Source organism: Numenius arquata, chromosome 4 (assembly GCF_964106895.1).
Source record: "Numenius arquata chromosome 4, bNumArq3.hap1.1, whole genome shotgun sequence".
NCBI classification, from domain to species: domain Eukaryota; kingdom Metazoa; phylum Chordata; class Aves; order Charadriiformes; family Scolopacidae; genus Numenius; species Numenius arquata.
Window position 1 is genome coordinate 19,059,333 of NC_133579.1, and position 22,391 is coordinate 19,081,723.

Here is a 22,391-nt window from a genome sequence, read left to right on the forward strand (position 1 = left end):
TGTTAAATAGCGTGCATTGAAAAGTGCAAAAAACAGGTTGGTGTTAAATAGACATAAACCATTACAGATTTGTCACACCCTGAGGCCATAAGAAGGCTTTTCACTCCTCTCCAAGCTAAGAGATGATAATAAATGAAAAAGCACCTTTTTCTCAAAACATTGAGCCAAATTGTGCTTTCAGTGTTAAGGGCAGAAATCCTGTCTGACTCCAGTGAGACTGCTATAGGGCCATATGAAGTACACGTCGCTGTAACTCAGAGCACACCTTGGTGCAGCACTAGCAAACACTCATGAAATTCTGGTCTAATTTCTAAAAGTAACTGCTGGTATCATTGGTAATTTGGTGTTACAATTAAGTAGCATGAAAAACATGCTGTTAAAAAGAGTTGCAAAAGTCACTGAGCACCAAAGATGGTGACAGAGAATAAAAATTACTTTCAGAAGAATTTAACACATTCCATAAGCCAAATAAATATGCCATGAAGCCGTACCTGTACATCCCTCAGGGTTTTCTTTGGCCAAGTTCCAGTACAACGGTTTGCATTTACTACAGGTAGGACCTTCAACATGCTGAAGACATTGACAATAACCCTGATGACAGAAAGAAGTTAAAAACGTTTCATCTGTTTCATAAATAGCATACTGGTCTTTAATACTAAGAAAAACGTAATATTATTAAAAGCTCAGGCAGTTTACTGACTTTTACAGATGTGTTGAAACTGTGGCTGATTCAGACTTCTTAGATTTTTCTGTCTCATACTATCAGCACAGGATTCCACCTTACATATTTTTTCTGTACCTAATTTATTCTAAATGTCCCAATGGATGTACTTTCCAAATCTTTTATAGCGTTATTAGAACCGCTCTAAAGTATTAACTGTTTTGCAAAAAGTTAAAAAAATTTTCTTAAAAATAATAATTAATTTTCATATTTACTCCTTGCTTTTATGTTTTTATGTGTCATATGTTTTTATGGAAGACACATAGCTGTATACATGAGCCTACATAGATACTTCTTTCATCTGTCAGACTCATTCTCTAGGTCTTCTTTGCTACACATTTAGCAATGACTGTGATTTCTGGCAATATGCTACTAATAAAAATCATCAGTATGCTAATAACAATAATAGCGGAATAGCAACAGTTACAAAGAGATAATAAGTTTTTCAAGAACAATTTGATGCTGAAATAGCTGGTTGCAACCCAGAACCAGACATGCATAGGTATATATGCACATCTGCATGCATATATTAGAGTTCTAGCATACCACAAAGACATAAACAGTATGCATATTCCATACCTATAAGATTTTAAAAAAAATACTTAACAAGTAATTGCATTGGTATGATCAAAGAACAAAACACAAAGGCTATTTCCACTCTTATTCATGCACTTCTTTCACAGTCTAAGAGCAGGCTTCAGGGCTTGAGCAATGAAGTGAATGCATTCAGCAAAGGCTTTTATTAAGCCTTAAGGAATTATTAACGTGTATTGTTAGCTGAATGGTAGGATACTTACAGAATGAGAATCAACACTACCTGAAGGGTCACATTCACTGTTGGCACCTTTATGAAATTAAAAAACAAACACATTGAAAGATCTTTTGAAAACAGAGCTGTGGAATGTAGTAGTGCACAATGTAGCAGGTGTGAGTTTTAAAGAGCTTTATAATACGGTTACCTTGGAGGGACTCAAATACTTTAAACTTTAAGACCAGCAGACGCCTTTAATAATGATTTTTCAAATATGTATTTTGCCTGGATAAGACTATTTGCTTTGGTATGCAAAGTCACTTGGAAAAAATACAGCACTAACTTACATTACTGAGAGACATTCTCTTGAAGTTCCTGTGCCATCATCTAAAAAAGGTTTTAATCTTATATTTCACTTCCTAAAATAACATACAGAATGACAAATAAGCTCATCTAATATGTGCTCCTGGCACGTCCCTCCCTCCGTATGCTTCAGGGGCTTTCTAGAAAACTTTGCATGCAGCAGACTGCCCTTGAGAACCCTGCAATAAAAACAGAGGCAACCTGGATCAGAATGGAGGGTTTTCCCTCAGAAGCGTTACCTTCGCAGTAGGGGAAACTGTCGCCTGCAGAAAGGCATCTGTCACACCGTCGCCCCGTGACGCCCACTTGACACTCGCACTGCCCCGACGCAGGCTCACACACGCCGTGCTGGGAACCGTCGGGAGAGCACTGACAAGCTGCGTAACAACAAACACAGACAGGGTTTGGGAGGGTCCACCCTGTAGGTACCAAGCAACAACTTTCCAAAACTTTAATACTGTAGAGGTTTTGAATACTATTTGTCTAGAGCGTTCTTCATTTTTCTTTCCAACAAACAGCTCACAAGGCCCTCCTATAACTCACGGGGTCCTCACTCCTGCTTGGAACCTATGAATTTGATGTGACTGTACCACTTTGACATTATTTTCTTCCCCTGTTCTTGACAGAAACAGGTAGGATTATCTGGAATTGTAATAAATCCTTCTTCCTCAACTTTTTTTGTCCCATCCGAAGAGCAGGCTTGATTTTGGCTTTCTTGATCTTCTTACAGTTCAGAAAGCACAGGGCAATTCTGTAATTAGACCTGCACTTTAAATTATGATGGTGAAATATAGACTATATAACTGTATGCCCATTACACCTTTAGATCTGAGGGCAAAGGAGGCCAGAAGCAAGTTTTGAAATACACCATGCAACAGTCTTATTGTTTCAGATTCCCACGTAAGGTCTCAGTTGCGCAATGATTTACACACACAAGGTAAAGAAGAATAATGCCACAAAAAAGAGCAATGCTGTTACAGCCCAGGGGACTAATCTTTGCTCAGACAGAGTCTAAGGGTGAAATAGTTAATGACAATTATTTTAATAAAGTAATAGCCAGTCTCCTAAAGAGAAAGAACAAACCTGCCAGATTATTTTTTGCTGTGGTTGTCGTGATTAGTAATTGCAGAATTCTGAGGATACATTCCTTCCTTAGCACTAATAATCTTTTGATTCCTAAGAGAGAGCAGTCTCTAAGAGAGAGCAGTCCACAGATCACAATCAAGTGATGATTTTAACGACAGAGCCTGCAGGTTTCCCTCTGCTTGATGTGAAAAACCTATACAAGCATTCTGGGCCTGATCAACTGATCCACGTGGGCAGGAAAGATTGTTGATATGATGAAAGATTTGCCAAGTCAAGCCCTTCTAGACTAGGATTCAGGGTGCAATGTTGGCACAGGCCAATAGCGCACACTAATGTACCTACTTAAAAGTTTACAGGAGAGTGTGTCAAATATGAGAGGCCCAAATCAGTGGAAACACAGCTTATGTTCTGTAAGTTGAGTGAGCCAGAACTCATACAAGTACATGCCCATTGCCCAGCCTAAGCTTTGGATTTCATATTTTAAAAAAAAGATACAACTGTGCCAAGGCCAAACACTGCTATGCTCACATTAATCCCACTACCACAGGAACAGCAATGATACGCCAGGGACTACCAGAGTGTGTCCCTGCCAGGAAGCCTGGCCACTGGCTGGATCTTCAGTGGTTTTTTGGATGGAACAAAACTACCATAGTTACACAGGTAACTCCAGTAAAAGGAAGAAAGGCTTTCACTCACGCAAACAGCTGGGATAGCTGTAATAACGCAGAGCGCACTGGTCACATCTAAGTCCAGCGTAGTTACTATGGCACGGACACTGACCTCGAGGACCACATGTATTCTCCACTGAGCCAACAGCATCACAGTTACATTCTGCACAGAAAAAAAAACCAAAACCAAAATGAAACTATCCTGACAGATACATGTCTATACCAGCAGTTATTTAAACTAGAATTTGCCAAAAAAGTTACCTTTGAACGTAAAGCAATAATGAGGAAACCAGGCAAACCATAATTTTACCACCAACAATAAAAGTCCTGAAATAGATCATATACTGTAATTGCCTCCTCAAACATTGATTAATCAGGTTCTTACTGAAATTCTATAATGTGCAGTTTAGAGATTTAGTTTGATGCCTTGCAAAACACAGGCACAAGGGACAGAAATCCATCTTACAATGGAAAGAACGTCACATGAGAGAAGTACTTAACATCTTTAAAAAATAACCTCTGAGAAACAGCATCCACAAAGCTAGGCTAGGTCTAATGACTAACAAGAAGCTTATGAGTGATGATGCACAAGCAGAAGTTCATGATGCACAAATAAATGATGCACAAGGTAAAAACTGCTGACATCTTAATTCTACAAGCTGGTAAGCTCTGCATTGCAGAAATCTGCATGTAATACACAAGGCACACTGCCAGACTATAACAAAAACTATCGTCAGACTATAAGAACAAACTTCTTTTGGAGTTACCACTATTTTAGGCTAACAGCTCTTTCACAGATAAGACATGCTATTTTACTGAAACAACGCTGGACATTACATAGGGTGACACTCTATAGGTACACGAATGGGAGTCCATCTGGGAATCCCAGATGCCCCAGGTACAAGCCGAAGTGCTGCAGTTAATCACTTGGATTTTGTAACTGCCAGAAATGGCTGAATGACAGAAACATAAAACAAACACTGTATTTCTGTTCCATGTTCATGTTCCTGGTTCCCCCTTTCGGTTCCTCTTTCTGCTGCAGCCAAGGACATCTGACTTTGCTGTGGTTACTGCAAAGACGCCTGGAAAGACGCAGGGTTTGCTAGGAAGTTAGTATAAGAGAAATACAAATACTGAAGCTTCCAAAAACATCACCTACACTAGAGTCCACCCCCAGCTGAACATTATATTGCATTCTCTCCTCATCTTAATAACACTGATTTGTTTAAAGGCTTTATTTAGATATCACTCCTATTGAATAAAACTTCTATTGAGTTCAACAAGGCAAGACCAGAGAGATCAGTTCTAGCTGCAGCAGCCAAAAAGTTATAGATCTACCTCCTTTCTGAAGACAACAATTCCAATCAGGAGTAGCAGTCTGGGTTGCTCACTTCCACCACAGTTTGCAGTGTGCTGCATTAGTTCAAGTTTAAACCCACGGCAGCTTATTTTACCAGAACAAGCTGTGAACTGCAGCAGTTTTGAGTAATTCCACTGACTGGGTTTTCAACTATTTTTATCTGTCTTTTACAATTTGTTTTTGCATGCTCTTCTAAGCTTTTATGTCTCTTTTCAGCTTTTGGTGTTAAAAGTTCAAACATATTCAATACAGGTTTGATTTACTTTAAGATTGCTGCCTGATTCAGTTCTAAGAAAAATAAAATTGTTAGAGTATTTTAAAACCACTGAACAGTATGTACCAATGCGGAATCCTGATTTCATGTTTTTCATTAAAAATGTTAATCTACTCCAGACCATAAAACACAGTCATGTGGTACTTCTTTATTCTACCCATTGTGTTTGGTAACACAACGTAATATATCTTTGCAACGGCATAAAGGATTCTGCTGTCTATTTATAGGACATAAACAAGTACGTAAGCCCAAAAGGAAGAGGACTGATATAGCAAACAACCAAAAATAATGAGAGGGAAGAAAGTAAATCAATGTTCTACATAAATCTTGCTAAGCTGTACAGGAAGGTACACACCAGAATTCAGCAGTATCCTGTATTCTTTCTCATTGTAAAATTCACTAAGGATTAAGGGCCTCTCTCTCATTGCAAAGGCAGATGAAACCTAGGGGCCAGACAGGACTTGGTGGATTCCTCATACACACACAAAACCGCAATGATGTTCAAAGTTATACTTCATCAGTGCTGATCAATTTTCCTCTCCTGAAAAACGCAGGCTAATCCTTAGTGGCAGGTACACTGGTGAAACCCCATGGAGATCATTCACATTTCATGATTACATGAACAGAGGTTATCTCTGTGCCTGTTGTATGACCTTAAAATGAATGAGAAATCACTGTGAAGGGCAAAATGGGAGCTTCCCATTTTGAGATTTACAGAACACACATTTTACAAAGTACCAAACAAAGACCCTCTGCTAAAGTAGACTAGTGCTTCATAGCTCCACTACACCAGTTCCTTAGCAGTCAAGCATACTCTGTTGCTGCAGGTGTCCATGTGAAAAAAGCTTTCAAATCCTTTGGTTATTAGTAAGACAGCTGTGCCGACAGGCTATATCAAACCACTTTTGACCATGCAAAATAAAAGTTTGTGAGAAAATAGACTATATAGTTCTTCCCTAATATGGAAACAGCCCTGGAATTAGTGCTTGGAGAATGAGAACACAGGAGGATTTCACTGTAGAGAACAAGAGTCCCTTGCCCAATGACTGCTGTGAACATTGCTTCAGCCACTGCAAAAACACAGCCCACCAGGCTGCCTGTTTGGGGGCCTGTTCAATGCTGTACATGCGATCAGCAGCCTTACCTTGACAGGCAGGGAAAGAGTGGTGGCCAGCCTGGCAGCTGTCACACTGAAGTCCAGCTACTCCAGAGCGACAAAGACACCTCCCAAGAAAATCGCAGACTTCGGGCTGGGTACCCGCCAAATTACATTCGCACACTGCAAACAACAAAAGACATTTCAGAGGCAGCCTCCGCACAGGATCTCTTCTTTTATCTTTCTTCAAATTAAAAAAAAAAAAACACCACAAAAAAAACCACTCCCTGGTGCTCAACAGAATCAAAATCTTCCCATTAGAATTATTTCCATTTGTAACAGCTTTTATTGATTGCCCACATCAGTAATAATGCAGCATCGAGGGAGATATTAACGGAAGAGTAAAAGAGTCTGGCTTAAAGTGACTGCTGGGTTCAGTATCAGGGTTGCAGCACTACACTTCGCCTGTCCCCACTCGGAGGCTGATTTATCGACGCCAAGTGGTATGCCAGCTATTGGAAGTAGTTCTATCCTTTTTTAAAACTGAAATGAAACAATGTATGGTTTTGATTTGCAGTCCCAGGAAGGAGGTGTTAATAAAATGCACTCTTTAAAACAGTGCAGAGGTGGTTAATAAAGTTTAAAACCAGCCAGTTTTCTAGTACTGATTAGAAAGGGCAGCTTGCTGCATCAAAGTGAGGTTGCAAACTCAAGCTAAACACAATTTTTTTTAAAAAAAAACAAGGATAAGTAACAGAGATGTTCCTAAAGGTAATCTAAATTACTAATTTATGTTACTAAATCCAAGCCCAAACTGGAGCCTGACAGCTGCATCACACAGTAGATGGCAATCAAGGAAATAGGGGCATTTTTAGATAGAAATCTCCCCTTGTCCCATTTTTTTATTTCTTTGACTTCAGTGAGTTTCGGGAACACATCTCCTGGCAAAAGAACTTCATCCTTCAGTATAAAACCTGGGTCTGTATTTTGGATACACTTGCTGAAAGGGGATGTTTGGCTTACCCTGGCAGAAGGGGTAATGAAAATACCCAGCTGCACAGGTGTCACAGGAAAACCCCTCAAATCCCACTCGACATCTGCACTGTCCAGTGTTTCCATCGCAGTCACCGCCCAGCACTCCTGCGCCGTGGCACTGGCACGCTGAAGACCACATTTGTAAAGAAAACATTTGCGGTGTTATGATCTTAACATTCCTATTTCACTTGGAAGCCGAACGCTGGCATTTACACCGGAGCGCAGGCTCCAGGCGTCAAAGAAACTACGGCACTTACGCAGACACTGGGGGCCAAAATATCCTGGTTTGCAGCCACCTTCTAGTTACAAGAGAAGAGGAAAAGAAAGAAAGGAACAAAGTCAGTGCATAAAATCACATAACTCCTCGTACTTTTGCAGAGAAAAACAGATCCGGTGCTTAGTATTTATTACTTTTGAACAGAAAAAACTATTTGCATGATGCTTACACACAAATCGCATTTAAAAAAAAAAAAAAAATCAATCATGGTTAGTCTGCCAGCACAAATTTAAAACTTCTACAGACACAGAAGCTTCCACTTAGAGGCAGTTTGCCTTTCTTATGCCTTCAGATTCAGATGCTACTCACTGAAAATGTAAACAGCTCAAGATCTGTTTTCTCCTGTTTAAAATTTTTCATTTTATCTTTGGAGTTTTCTTTCTTCTTCCTTTTAAAAATATGTGAAAGAAGAGGATACGCAACACAGCATACCCAGATGCCTACCAGGGCAATTATTTTGGATGCTGTACAAAGGAGATAAGCAGTACAGGAGACTGAGGCTTTGTGGGCTGTGATGGCAACTGCAGACACTTCCAAGAAAACAACTGGGACTTGTAAATACATATATGGATTTGTACTGTCTGCTTATATCTAAGTGTCTGCTACATTCACAGAAGAAAACACTTTTTCATTTGCCAACATAAACTCCAGTGCTATTAAAGCTACTAGAAGTAAAGGGAAAGAATGTTGATTTCAGGATATGAAAAAGGTTTTTAGGTCTAATTTTGAAGTTATTAATCTTGAAGTGCATTACAAATATGTATGTGATTAAGCACGCGATGATGTCTCCCTTCTGCAGTATAATAATATATACTAAAAAACCTAAGCCCACTGAGGGAATCATTGTGTGGATTTCAGGCAGCTTTGCAGTGGGCTAAATAAGAAATATGTAGCTCTCTTAGAAATCAAAGTCCTTCACTGCCAAGGGCAATGTACCATTTGCCAGGTGCGAGAGGACAGTCCAGAAGCAGGGGCCAGTTAGCCTTAAGAGATTTACAGCGCAAAGCAGCTGACAAGTTGTACATGTCAGAAACTCTTGATGGATCTGTTCATAAGAGCACCAAACAAGATGGTCAGCCTCTTCTGCAGATGTTTGCCGGAGGCTGGTCAAACTTATTTTGATCCATAACTCTTCCTGAAACTAGCCTACTAAACTGTTCAATACGAACATGACAATATGATGAACTTCTGGCCAGAACAAAGGCGCTCTGAAAGATAAATATCAACAGTGGCAAAATTACTACATAAATCTCCATGAAAGAGCAGGCACCACCGAAAGAGTGAAAAACAGCAACACAGGGAAAAACAGTGAAACGGGAGGGAAAAAAAACACCAAGAACTTGCCAATTATGTCACCAGCCATTTCATCTCTTGGATTGGGAGAAGTAAAAGGATATACAGGAATACCTTTAAAATAAAAGAAACAATGAAGTGTATTCGAAACAGACAACAGTTACTTCACTGAAAATCATGACAAACCATGAATCCATCTCCTGTCAACACAGAGAGCATGATATTCACATGGCTCTAGTAGCCAACTTCAGCTTAGTTTCCTCTCAGTTAGGAACAGGATAAGAAACATTTTACTTTTGTTCTCCAATTTGGGTATAAACATCTCTTCTCGAAAGGACAAGTATGAAAGGCCGGACACCATTTGGAAATGGTACCAGGTTGCTTCCCTGCTCCCCACCCTTTTGTACACAAAGCTTTCTCATGCTAGACGATGTTATGAGAGCTCCATCTTTATTTCACACTCCCTGCTTCCAGCTGAAGGTCCGTCTCCTGCTATGTGCCATTACCACGCACTACCTGAACTGCCTGAATTCATGACCTGTACATTACATCTTGGGAGCTTTTTATTTGAGAATCCTCCAAATTAGGAATGGGAAAGACATCCCAACAAACTTTCCTCCAGTAAGATGGGATCCAAAGTTGATGTGCTACAAACATCAGTGGGACTTGGATCGAGGTCTATCTGAGCTGAACTTACTTAAAAATGTTGGATTACAAACAAGAGGATAAATGAGATGTGATAATCTAGTGTGCTGTACGGAGAGGATTTATTCTATCACAGCCATTGAATTCAAACAGCATTCAATTTTTTTACACCGTTCCTTTGTTTTGTATAGATTTCCCTCCTCTTCCATTTTTATCATGGTACCTCTGTTTTTTTCAGACCTCAAATCTTGCCTCAGAACAATACCTGTTTTATTGGCTGTCAGAAACACACTTCTCTGAGGACACAAAACTCTCCCACCGATGCATTTTTAGAATCTGATCATGGAATCACAAGCTTTTATGCATCAAACACAATCCTGATGTTACTTTTTTTCTCAGTTATTTTATATAAAACTTGCTTATGGTGAAAGCATTTAATTTGCTGAATTCCCAACACTTAATTTTACTCTCTTTATTTTGAAGTAAAAATCTAATTTTCAATTAATCAATAGCATTAGATAGCATTCTGTTACTATTTTCAAAAAGCAGAAGCAGTCGACACTTGCGCCACATTGTTTTTTCTAATATGTTTATTTACTCTGGATTTACAAACACTTTTCCTTCAACCACTTCTTAAAAAACCTGAAACAAACTGGAACCCTTCCTTCAACCATGGATCTGCATCTACCCGCAGTCCAGCAAAAATAAGAGAGCACGGCTTAGAGCCTTATGCTCTGCCAGGAGGACCTTTCCAGCATTACCCAGGTGCTATTTTAGAATTATTTTTAACTAATTTAGAATCCACTGACAGCCCATAAGCTTTGTTTATCAGGGAAGCAAGCCTTGATGAAGATGTCTTAAATGAACTCAGAATTGTGAGAATGCAGCACAATCTGTTTGATTTTCAAGTAACCATTGTTTCGTAAAATAAACCAGACTCTCTTCAGTATTATGACAACTGATTTATCAGAATGTATAAACACATGAAGCTGAAATGCCAGATGTTTTAACCAAGTGTCATGAAAATGGCTAATTATTTAATGCACATTCAAAATACTGGAAGAGAGGCATTTTTATTTGTGTACTTACGGACACAAAATGGATAATCATAGAATCCATCAGCACAGCGTTCACAGTGTTCTCCCTGGAAATTCTGCTTACAGAAGCAGCGGCCAGACCCTTCCTCGCAGCCCTCTGCGTGCTCCGAGTTACAACTGCAGACTAAGTCAGTATCAGAAATTAGGAGTTTTTTGGAAAATAATTAATTTACTTTTTCCAGCAGTGCACAATGGCATTACAACAGTGTTCCATTTGAAGTTGTGAATGTCTCATTATTTAAAGAATTAACATTTGCATACTGTTACATATTTTCCAAGTACTCTGTATCACCAATTGATATTTGTGATATCCCTTAGAAGTAAGACCTATATTATTTTCTCAGAGTGTTTAATTATTATTTTTTTTTAATTTAGAAAGCTGTGGCTTCTGCTCATCTCTGTCCATGACCTAGGCTAAGCACCGTGCTCCATCCACCTTCCCTTGCACACCACATGCAACACGCCATGGCTCTGTCAACTTCCCATTCATTTCAACACCAAACACAACAAACCATAACTTCCTCCTACCTGTCACAAGGCTCCTTCAGCCTGTTTGTAATTCAACTCTTATCTCTTACCTATACCCAGTTCTTCTTTTTTAAATGTTCTAGTAGTAATTATCCTATTGCATTATTTATTAGATGTTAAGTTCAGCACTGCATAAAGTAGGAGTAGTGATCCTTGTGACCTTTTCATAGAATCATAGAATGGTTTGGGTTGGAAGGGACCTTAAAGGTCACCGAGTTCCAACCCCCCTGCCATGGGCAGGGACACCTCCACTAGACCAGGTTGCTCATAGCCCCATCCAGCCTGGCCTTGAACACTTCCAGGGATGGGGCATCCACAGCTCCTCAGGGCAACCTGTTCCAGTGCCTCACCACCCACACAGCAAAAAATTTCTTCCTAAGATCTAACCTAAATCTACTCTCAGTTTAAAACTGTTATGCCTCGTCCTATCGCTACACTCCCTGATAAAGCGTCCCTCCCCATCTCTCTTGTAGGCCCCCTTTAGGTACTGAAAGGCTGCTATAATATTTTGAGTTGTAGAATAAAATTTTGAAGTGACCAAGAGCCAAAGGATATCTCATATATGCACCAGAGAGCTAAGAGAAGCAAGGTCATGAGGGCAGGAGATGTGAGTGGCTTCTTAGAGGTCATAGCACCTCACTGTGGGGAGTGTAGCAGCACCCCGGGCCTACATGATCCTATCTCCTCAGCAGCCTTTTCTGCCTTACTTCCTCCTATTGTCCTGCTGTTGGACTGAAGCTTTAGAATCATAGAATCATAGAATCATCCAGGTTGGAAGACACCCTTGGGATCATCGAGTCCAACCATCTACCCTACACTACAAAGTTCTCCCCTATACCATATCCCCCAACACCACATCTAAACGTCTCTTAAACACATCCAAGGATGGTGACTCAACCACCTCCCTGGGCAGCCTATTCCAATGCCCGACCACTCTTTCTGTGAAAAATTCTTTCCTAATGTTCAGTCTAAACCTACCCTGCTGGAGCTTGAAGCCATTCCCTCTCGTTCTGTCGTTTAGGCTCACGTGACACTTGAGTTGAAAAGAAAGTGTCTGAAAGGGTCTAAAGCAGCTCAGAAAGACATTTGCAGGTGCCCTCCAATGTCTTTTGGCCACTCTTTCATTTTTTCTCCCCAAAAGGTGTATCCCATGCCCTCATTATAGCAAAAAATCCCAAGCCACTACCATGAGAAGATACTTAATGGAAAAGGACTCACGTATACAGCCATCAGGAGCTCTCACTGGAACACCATAAGGACGATAGTAACCTTTCACACACTTCTCACAGTTAATACCAGCTGTGTTATGCTGTGCAAAATAAAACACAAGGAGAATATGAGATAAAAAAGGGCACTTGGAAAAATTAAGAAACAATAACATCCTTTACACTGTTTCTATGTACAACTAAAAAAGGATCAGCACAGGGAAAAAAAGGGAATACAACTGCAATAAAGACAGCATTCATCATCTGCTGTTTGGTAACCACCTGTTATCTATGGATTTTTGAATCACTATAGTCTCACATAAAGCAGCTGAATTTTATCTTTAAAGCATGATGAAAAAGAGCTTTTTTAACAACATATTTTAACAACAACAAAAAAGTTATTCTAGAAAAAAAATATCAGTATTCAGTATCACATGATATTTATCTCTTTTTATACTACTTTCTTATCATAAGGTATACATCGTTCAGGCAACTGCATCATTAATCTTTCCTCATACTTTATATTGTTTATTAAAATACCCTATGTAAAAGCAACATCAAAATAAACCAAAACCTGATCAGTCAGGTCAGCACAAAACAGATCTTCTATTAGAAAAGCATACCTCTCTATAAACATGTCTTAAAAGGCACACAGAAAAAAATTCATAAGTAATTTGAACCACAGCAAAAATATATAAAACCCTGTTGAACACAGTCCTGAATGAATTTCAACTTGTGCAACAAAGCCCTCCCCTGTGGTGGGGGTGGCATTCACCAATTGAGTAAATCACTACCATGAGGCGTTCTGGTGGTTCTCGTGAGAGGGGAACTGGAGGTGGGGGAGAAGCTTCGCTCTGGAGCAACCAAAGCAGCTGCCCCAGCTCCCACTCGCTGCTTGGCTCCTCCTTAGGGTGTGTTGCAATGCCTGGCTAGGAAAGCACCCAGCACTTAATGGAGGGACTGGTGGGACGGTTCTTGAGCAGGACACCCAGGACACTGCTGGGGCTGCTGCTCACCGTTGGTACTCTCAGGTTGCGCAGCAGTTTTGGTTTCTGCTTCCAGCTCTGCCAGGAGCCTCCTCTAGCACTGTCAGATCTGAGCTACTGCTGGGAAAGGCTGATGCAAGATCAGGGAGGGTGATGTTTGCATTGCACAGCAGAAGGAGAGGCAGTGGTTGTTGCAGCACAGTGTGGCAGGAGCACAGAGGGGCCCAGCACCTCTCTCAAAACTGTGTAGGGCTACTTGGAGGTTGCGCAGTGATGGTCTCAACACATTGCAGGACATATTCTTTGGAATCTACTCATGCTAACACCCGTGGCATATCAGAGGCCTCCCCTCAGACAGAGCTCCAGGAGATGGATGCCACAGTCCAGGTCTAGGGCTGCAGAGTATGCCTGGGCTTCTCCCTGGGGTTTGTGCAAGTGATGAACCTGTGCAGAGCTTGTGGGTAAGGATCAGAGGACAGAGTTGCACCACTGATGTTGCAGTAGGTGTCAGCTACAGACCACCTGAACAAGAAGGCAGATGAAGCTTTCTTCAGGCAGCTAGAGAAAGCCTTGGTACTCATGGATTACTTTAACCACCTCAATATCTGCCAGAAGGACAATGCAGCTGGACACAAACAATCCAGAAGTTATTTCAAACATATCAAAGAATTTCTGGAGGTAAAGGTTCATGAACCAGTTAGGGGAGATGCTCAGTTCAAACCAACACCCGCTAACAAGGAAGAACATGTGAAGGTTGAGGGCAGTCTTGGCTGCAGTAACCTGTGGATTGTGGATTTTAAGATCCTGAGACAAGTAAACAAGACAAATAGCTGGATTACAGTCCTGGGCTTCAGAAAAGCAGATTTTGGCTTGTTCAGGTATCCATCTTTGGAGGTGTTCAAAGTTTGACTGAACAAGTCCCTGAGCAACCTGATCTAATCAGACCTGCTCCGAGTACAGGGTTGGACTATGTGATTTCCAGGGCTCCCTTGTTATCAGACTCTGAAGAAACTTAATCTATCTTTGTATTCAACATTTCAATCCTATCACTTCAGGAATCCATTCCTAACACTTTTTTCCCTGACACAAACAGAAAAAGTAAATTAAAATCCATGTGTTTTATCCATGGAAAAAAAAAAAAGGCTATAATTAGATTTATGGTAAACTCATTTAATCCAGCATAACTTCCACAATTAATATCAGGACTCATACATTTAGATTAATTTTGCTCTTTTCTATCCTGGAAGTAATATAAGAGAAATGTTGTTACTTGAACAAAGAGCTGACAGGAAGGACCAACATGATAAATCTTACCAGACTCCATGAACAAAGTTCTGCACATAAATGTCATTTGGAAGACAAAGAACATTTCTTCTACTCTAGAGTAAAAATAACTCTACTCTCTTCTGACTGCCTTTTGGACAATATCTGATTATATTGTGGCAATAAGATGGAAAATATACCCTATACATTTTACTGAATATTTCCTTTTTTTTGTTGCTTAAATAAAGCTATATTTTAAAATGTACAGCATGGTAATATAGAAATCATGATGCATAAGTTTTGTAGGAACATAGGCTTGATGATAATTTTCCCTATGAATTACATTCAGCTGCTTATCATCATACTTCAGATGACTTGACAGCAAAAGGAAGAGATTTCCAAATAACTATGGCAGGATTAAACCCTGAGATCACTGAACCAATGAATAATTTAGGTGCTAAGGGACCTCAGGAGGTCAGGTGGTTCGATCCCACTCAAAGCAGAGATAAATCCAAGATTAGATTAAGTTGATCAGAGCCTTGTATGATCTTTCCTGATAGTAATTAGCCCACGTAGAACAAAAGTTACTCAGGATGAGAGACATTCTTTCTCTTTTCAAGAATGTATTATTCATTAATGACAGATACAGTGTAAAGTCTCTGTCCTCCAAGTTTACATTTGTTAATTCAATCCACCCAAGCCTCTAAGACAGTTAAGGGCAGGAGCACGTGGCATGTAAGGAGAAACTGAGGGAATGGTTTTGGTTGGCTTGGAGAAGAGATGTTCAAGGTGGGTAGAGGTGTCTAATGGCAGTTTTCTGCTGCCTAAGAAGGGTTTACACAGAAGACAGAGCCAACACTTCTCAGACATGCACAGCAAAAGAGCAAAAGCCAACTGTCACAAGGTGCACTTGGGGAAATTCCTACTGAACAGTAACAAAAATCTCTTTACTATGAGAGCGATGAAGTGCTGTAAAAGATCACCCAGAGTCCGTGGAATCTCCATCCTCAGACATTTTTCAGAACTCATCTGGAAACTTCCATGATCTAACTTTGCATCTAGAGTAGAGCACTAGTCTAGATGACTTCCAGAGGTCCCTTCTGTGATTCTGCACTTTTTCAATACCTATAAGCTTCCTTCCTGTTAAAGCCTGTGCCCTCGTTTACTCCTGCTGCTGAGGAAGAGCCTTCTGTGTTTTGCTGCAGTAAGGAACCAGCTGGCCCGAGCTAGAATTTTATTTGGTTTATTTTACTTCCTTCTGTTAAGCAGGGAAATGGCAGAGTTCGTAATAACAGGAAAGGGAATTTTTTGTAGTTGATTTAATTGTTGCATTCTGTGGCTGTATTTGAATCAGACAGGACTGAGCATAAATACAATTTATGTGTGTCTTTTATACATATATACCAAAGAAATGAAGCTATCGAGGCTGGTCAGCCTCCAAACCATTGGTGTGGACACAGTCCCACTTCAGTAGCCCTTCTTCAAATGTCATTTCTTTAAATTGATCAAAACAACCTTTTTACCTGGCAGTTAATGCAGACACCTCCACCTTCATAATGGCCATGGATGTTTAAGCTTTCTTGACGCTGATCAACAACAGCATCATAGTAGCAATCAGTGGCATGTCCATGGCAATTGCAGGCTGAAAAAATAATATTCCAAGTCAGCTTTCTTAATCATGCTGGAATTCAGTAATGTAGCAGAGCTGAAAAAGAAGCTCAGATTTTTTTATGTATACATACACTCAGGCATGGTGAAGTATGCTCAAATACATGCATTTACCTATCAACAACTGGATAGGCACACCACAAGCATGGTAAGATCATCTAGATATGAGGAAAACATAGGCTGCTAGGCTTATCAGAGGAGGCAACAGTTGTACTATCTCAAAACAATATATTTATGCACAAATACAGAACTAGGAAGCTCCAGAATAATGGTCTCAGCAGTTTTTTTAAAATATAGGGAACATGTTCAAATGTTTATTCTATTTTTCCATGTCTAAAAATACATCTGGGCTGAAGCTGTGTACACTAGATCTTTATTTAAAATAAACAATTATATATAAGTTATACACTTTAAATAAAAAGACCTACACCAAGAACTCTCATACTCAGCCGTAGGTACAGATATACCAACAAAATTAGCTATACCTTTACCCAGCTTCTGTCTTCTGAGTGGATACATTTTAAGTATGAGCTCATTCTACTTCCTTAGAATTGTGGATTCAAAAAGAAGTATGGTTTGAAGAAGTATGGTATGAAGAACAATAATAATAATAATAATAATATTTCCTAGAAAAGGAAAGAATTAGGTGACTAAGATAAATCGTTTCCCCAGTTTATGGTTTTTTACGGTCTCAGCTATGATAAATTTTACTTTGGGTGGTGTGTAGTTAGCTCCTTTCCTGTATTTTTCCCTTATGTTAAGCCAAAGAAAGGTAACAGTTAAACTCACAGTGACTCTGAATCCATCTCTACATACATGTTCTGCTATACTTTTAACTCCATCTAACACAATGTTAATATTGCAGTGCTCAGAAGAGATTGAGAGATACCTGCAAGGTTTTGCTTGCGGGCACATCAGCCTCACATATGCCTCAGTCCAGGAAGTTCACCTATTGAAAACATCTGAGAGACATCCACTGATATATCCCTTTGTGTCCTTGTACACCCGTCAGCTGGCTTCACCGTTTCCTTACATCAAGGTGGAAGACCTAGATCCTGAAAAGCTTTTGCTGTTTTATCTTTGGCAAAAAGGCCTAGCAACACAAATCCCAGAATCAGACAATGTTCATGCCTTGCTTGCAGAAGAGAATTAACCCGAAAAATAGCTCCACACTTTGAATAGTTCCTGCAAATAAAGTTTGAGTAAATCGTGATGGATTTACCCAGAAAATAATTTATGTAATTTCCTAGAGATCAGTTATGTGTATCTCATAATTTTCCCATCTAAGTTAAAATGAATCTCTTGCTGTTGGTCATGTAAAGCTCCACCTGTCTTCACTGACATCTTCCAGAACTGTAATATGAATCTGAGTAGGAACCAACCATAGTGGTAAGCAAACAGAATAAATCAAAGGGTAGGACTATGGTTTTTCCATAAACTCATCTTATGTCCTTTTTTTTTTTTCTGATCTGATCTTTCCTTACTTGAGAGGAACAATGGGAATTTTTTTTAAAGAATGCAGGAAATAAAAAAAGGCTTCCCCAGGTGCTAGGTGAGCTTTTAATTACAGATGTTCCAGCACTTCAGGGAAGCCTTCTCAGGAAATTCCTGAAGTTTAGACTTTATAAAGCTATGACTTCATGTTTTGGGAAATCCTTCCTTCATCTGGACCAGGGGATAAGATACTCTAGAAGGTAATACGTTCTTGAAAGCCCCTCAAAACAAGCAAAGGGCCCTGCCCTACTTTCTTCACGATGAGGTAAGCTTATGGGAAGTAATCCTTCCAAACTCTATTCTAAGTACAACTCAGGAACAACTGATTCTCCATGCCTTGCTCCATGTTCATACAGACAAGAGAAAGGAAACCGGATCATTCTCTTCATCTCCTCTGTGTCTACATATCTGAACAACTTTGGATGAGGAAGACTCTTCCTAGAAACTACCAACAACACAGCTGAGGTGGTGGCCTATCACCAGGTTCCCTTATGGTCAAAGGAACCAGACAGGTCAAGACGGGGTTCCCTGGCCAAGCTGTGTGAAGATCTTTGAGGTTTTTTTATTCACAGAATTCTTCAAGAAAATAAAACATTGCACAAATGAGATGCTGGTTCAAGACATTAAGTCAGAAAATTAAAGAAGAGAACATGCAAAAAAATTTAAAAACTTTACAATGTAAATAAAACCTCCTTGCCTCTAGGGCCAAACTGTCTGTGAGCTACAGCTCACAAGTATGTCTTCTAATAGCAATGGTAAATTATATGCTCTGATTATATTAACAGCATTTTCTCTCACAGGGGAATAGAAACCCATTCTACCTCACCAAGCATCTTCTTACCACTCTGGGCCATTAGCTGACCCATACAGTACCAGAAAACTCATAGCAAAAGTTGGGCTTATCCCTACAAGCTCTCACCAACCTCTTTCAACCAGTTTCTCTCCAGAGACCTCAGGCTTCTGGGAAGCCTAACAAGGTTGCTTTAATTCCTTCACTACTGGCTGCCAGGAAAAGAGGTCTGCACCTGGCAAACACCCTCAACAAATCACCTCAAACTGCTAGAAGCAATCTATACTAAAAAGGGTATTTTTTCAGAGGCAGTTAGAGACAAAGCTGTTTTGGCTCAGAATCTTGTAGATGATCTTCTATAAAGTCATTCTTTAAAAAACGTGACATTATTTATGTTCTTTGTCTACCTCTTTCCTGGCAGAAAATGTTTTCCTTTCAAAGAGGGGAATTTAAATGAGGTTTCAAATATTGTCCAAAAATTGTGTCCCAACATGCTTATCTCCTATCAAACATTTTAATTATCTTCACCACCCCCAACCCCAACACTCAGTACTGCAGTTTTGATTAAACAAGCCATCTCTTTATTCCTCAAACTAACTACACAGGTACATCTCTTTGGCTTTCAAAAAAGGTTCCCCTGTTAACGGTTTGTACCCACTGGCTACGCTACTCTCAGGAACGACATGACGAGGAAAATAAATTACGAAACACAAAGGAAACTCCAGGGTGCCAAGACGTTGCTCAGAATAGGATGTGCAAAGAGATGGGAACACTGCCTGTGCCACATTCACTGGTTTCTGGCCAGAAGGATACAAAACATGCCTGTGTGACAGTATGTACCCCTCCACCAAAAGGGGGTCCATGTTGTCATTTTCTTTAACAAAAGAATGAGACACAGGGGAGGTGGGAGAAAGGTCAATGGGTTTCTCCAGCTTGACTACTCTATCTGTGGGGCTAAAACACTCCAAACTCCCAACTACGAGCACGGGAAGGGACGCAAGTGTGGAATTGCCATGGCTCCCCTCCAGGAATGCCTTTGTGCCCGCTTTGATATGGTCAGTGAGGGGCAATCACCAGCAGGAGAACGGAAGACAGCTCAAGCGCCTATAAGCAGAGGCAGCCTTGAGCAATGTCTCTGCAATCTGAACACCAAGAGGTTGGGTATGGTAAGGCAAACTTTGAAGTTGTACAAGATGCCCACAGCCTCTGCTGTGCTAGTGGGGATCCACAATCTGTCAGCAGCTATGACTGAGGAGAGATGTTGACTCCATCTACTACAGGAAAGGTTCTGCTCTTCTCACGTAATATTCTCACACAAATTACTATTTCCATTGTTTAGTAAGAGAGAAGCACATAAATAATACTCACTGCATCATCTGTTCCTTATTGCTGTATGGAAAGAATTTTCTCAGTAAAGAAAAAAGGTGTTAAAACACATAGTGTGCTAGTTATGCCCCATGTACATGTGTGCTATGGCTAATTTCCACCCACTTGTCAACGTCCCTTTTAATCTAGCATCTTTTAGGCTACTCACGTTCGCATAGATTTGTGCTGCCAGCTGTTGCAGGTTGCCACTGCTTCTGATTATATCCAGGGCAGCAGCGATCACAGGTTTCCCCACAAGTATTATGCTGGCATTCACATTGAAACCTACAGAAATGAAAGCCTCTTATTCTACTGGAGCTGGATTGAAACTTTTTTTTTTTTCTTAATTTTATTGAAGTCCAAGACTTAAACATAGTGTGAAAAGGACAGGACATAAGCTTATATGTAAAGACGTAACAGTAATACTGGAACATTTTGGAACTTTCCTAAAATTCTTCATAACTGATTACTTTAATCACGGGATTATGAGTTTATTAGCACAAATTACTTATAGAGAACATTTATAATTGGATTCAACAGACTGGATTATAAAGCTTTATTCTAGAATACTAAATGATATATAACAATTTAGGATATATCCTATTTTAGCTTCATTTCAAGGATCAAGCTTCTTGACCTACAGTAAATCAAAATATTTATCACCTTTATATGCAAGCCTTCATCATTTTTTCATTATGTTCTGTTTACAATAATTTTACTAGTGTTTTTAATAATCCAAGATCATAACTTCATCTTGCTATTTTTAAAATAGTGCACACTATTCATCAAGAAAATGTTGTTCGTATTTATTTTGATTTAGCTGAATAGCTGACTTAAAGGGCAGGTTCTCATTATGGGCTAGGTCTTACTATCATGCATAGTAACTGAATCCCAGAAGGAACAAAGAGACCTTGAGACTGGAGAGGCATTTTCCAATGTTCCTCTCTTATCTGTGTAGTATAATAGCCAAGGGGGAAAGTGGTTTTCCAATATAATCATCCTATTCCCGTAGATTTCACACCTCCTAGATTTCATGTCTTCTGTACTTACATTTCTTTAGCATAGACAGCTGGAAAAGAGGCGCTTGTCTGTCCACTTACTCTTCATTAAAACACAACTGAAAACATTGCACTTTCCTGATAAAAGTTTGTTTCAATACCATTATGGAAAAGAGCAACAGCTGGTTTAAACCAAGCTTTTAAAATATGTTTTAGATGATAGCCTGATTATTCACAGTCACTTCCCTATAGCAGATGAGCCAAGGAGCCTGGTCTAATTCCTTGTGAAATCAAGATAGAGAACATAAACTTCACAGGAAAAGGGAATAGTTCATTCCATTTCTGTTTTAATTTTTCCTAGTAATGATCAAAAGCCATCGGATCTTAGCCGAGCTCAGTTATAATGCTCAATAGTTCCAGGAAGTTCACTAACTTTGTTTTTGAGTTGGCTTTCTAAGTCCTGCTGTTGGGAGGTGGTATCAAGCCATGTTTTCCAAAAAGAATGAGGGGTTTCTTAAAAATTATTGCATCTGCCAAACTCTAAGTAAAGACTTGTTATTATTGTATTTCATATATAATAGCTCTTGACATGTTTTCTTGTCAATCATTAGCAGATTCTAGTTTTTTTAATATAATGAAGAATCCCTGCAAGACTATATCCTTCTATAATAACAATAATAATAAAAAAAGTCATCTAAAACATTCATATATTGTTTTTCTCGTATTAAATTAATGACATGCTCTGTTTACTTACTGGTACTGGTTTTCAGCACTCTTTGCATTACATACTTCAGCATGGCCATGGCAAACACATCGACCACCGATACTGATGTCCTTTATACTGTAGTAATACTATGGAACAAGCACAAGAAGTATGTATAGATCTTTCCTTACTTGTATTATGTCAGAAATATCAACATCAGATTGTTAAATCTTATCAGAATTGTAAAGGCATGTCTTTACAAAAGGCCAGTGTCAGGCAGCCAATGGTCAAACCTCTGTTGATGTCTATGTCTCAGTACAAGTACCAGCAAATCCAAGTCAATACCCATGGGGTGCCTGATATCAACAGGCTTGTGCAGCTCACACCAAATGCATATTGCTGTAGCTCTCTGTTCCCCAGCAGCTACACGGCCACCAGTACCCAAGCCCAAAGCTTGTTCAAAGCCAGCTTGAGGATGGAGATGTACAGTACTGTCAAAGCATCAGTTTGTGAGACCTTGGTCTGGTCAACAAACCAGACACGCTGGTATGGGCAGTGCAGTTTCCCTGTTCAGTCAGACACAATCACTAAATGTCAGAAACAGACTGAAACCATCAGCTTGGTCAAAATCACTCCTAACCCAAGCTGGATTTGAAACTGTGATCTGAAGTTGAAACACTTTGTATCTCATCCTCATGCCTTGCAGGCACCCAGGCAACAGAATA

At 39.7% G+C, this 22,391-nt stretch overlaps 1 protein-coding gene across 1 annotated transcript in view; it reads right to left on the reverse strand.

Moving 5' to 3' along the window:
• The window catches only part of LAMA3 (laminin subunit alpha 3), a 117,470-nt gene that overhangs the window by 72,772 nt on the left and 22,307 nt on the right, over positions 1–22,391 (reverse strand). Inside the window, exons 6-18 of the mRNA XM_074146749.1 lie at positions 21,718–21,815; positions 20,135–20,250; positions 16,172–16,290; positions 12,413–12,503; positions 10,659–10,790; positions 8,976–9,038; positions 7,612–7,653; positions 7,343–7,480; positions 6,368–6,502; positions 3,618–3,752; positions 2,075–2,212; positions 1,519–1,565; positions 492–591 (exon numbers count right to left, since the gene is read on the reverse strand). Of these exons, the coding sequence (XP_074002850.1) occupies positions 492–591; positions 1,519–1,565; positions 2,075–2,212; positions 3,618–3,752; positions 6,368–6,502; positions 7,343–7,480; positions 7,612–7,653; positions 8,976–9,038; positions 10,659–10,790; positions 12,413–12,503; positions 16,172–16,290; positions 20,135–20,250; positions 21,718–21,815 (1,354 nt within the window). The remainder of the gene's footprint in view (positions 1–491; positions 592–1,518; positions 1,566–2,074; positions 2,213–3,617; positions 3,753–6,367; positions 6,503–7,342; positions 7,481–7,611; positions 7,654–8,975; positions 9,039–10,658; positions 10,791–12,412; positions 12,504–16,171; positions 16,291–20,134; positions 20,251–21,717; positions 21,816–22,391) is intronic.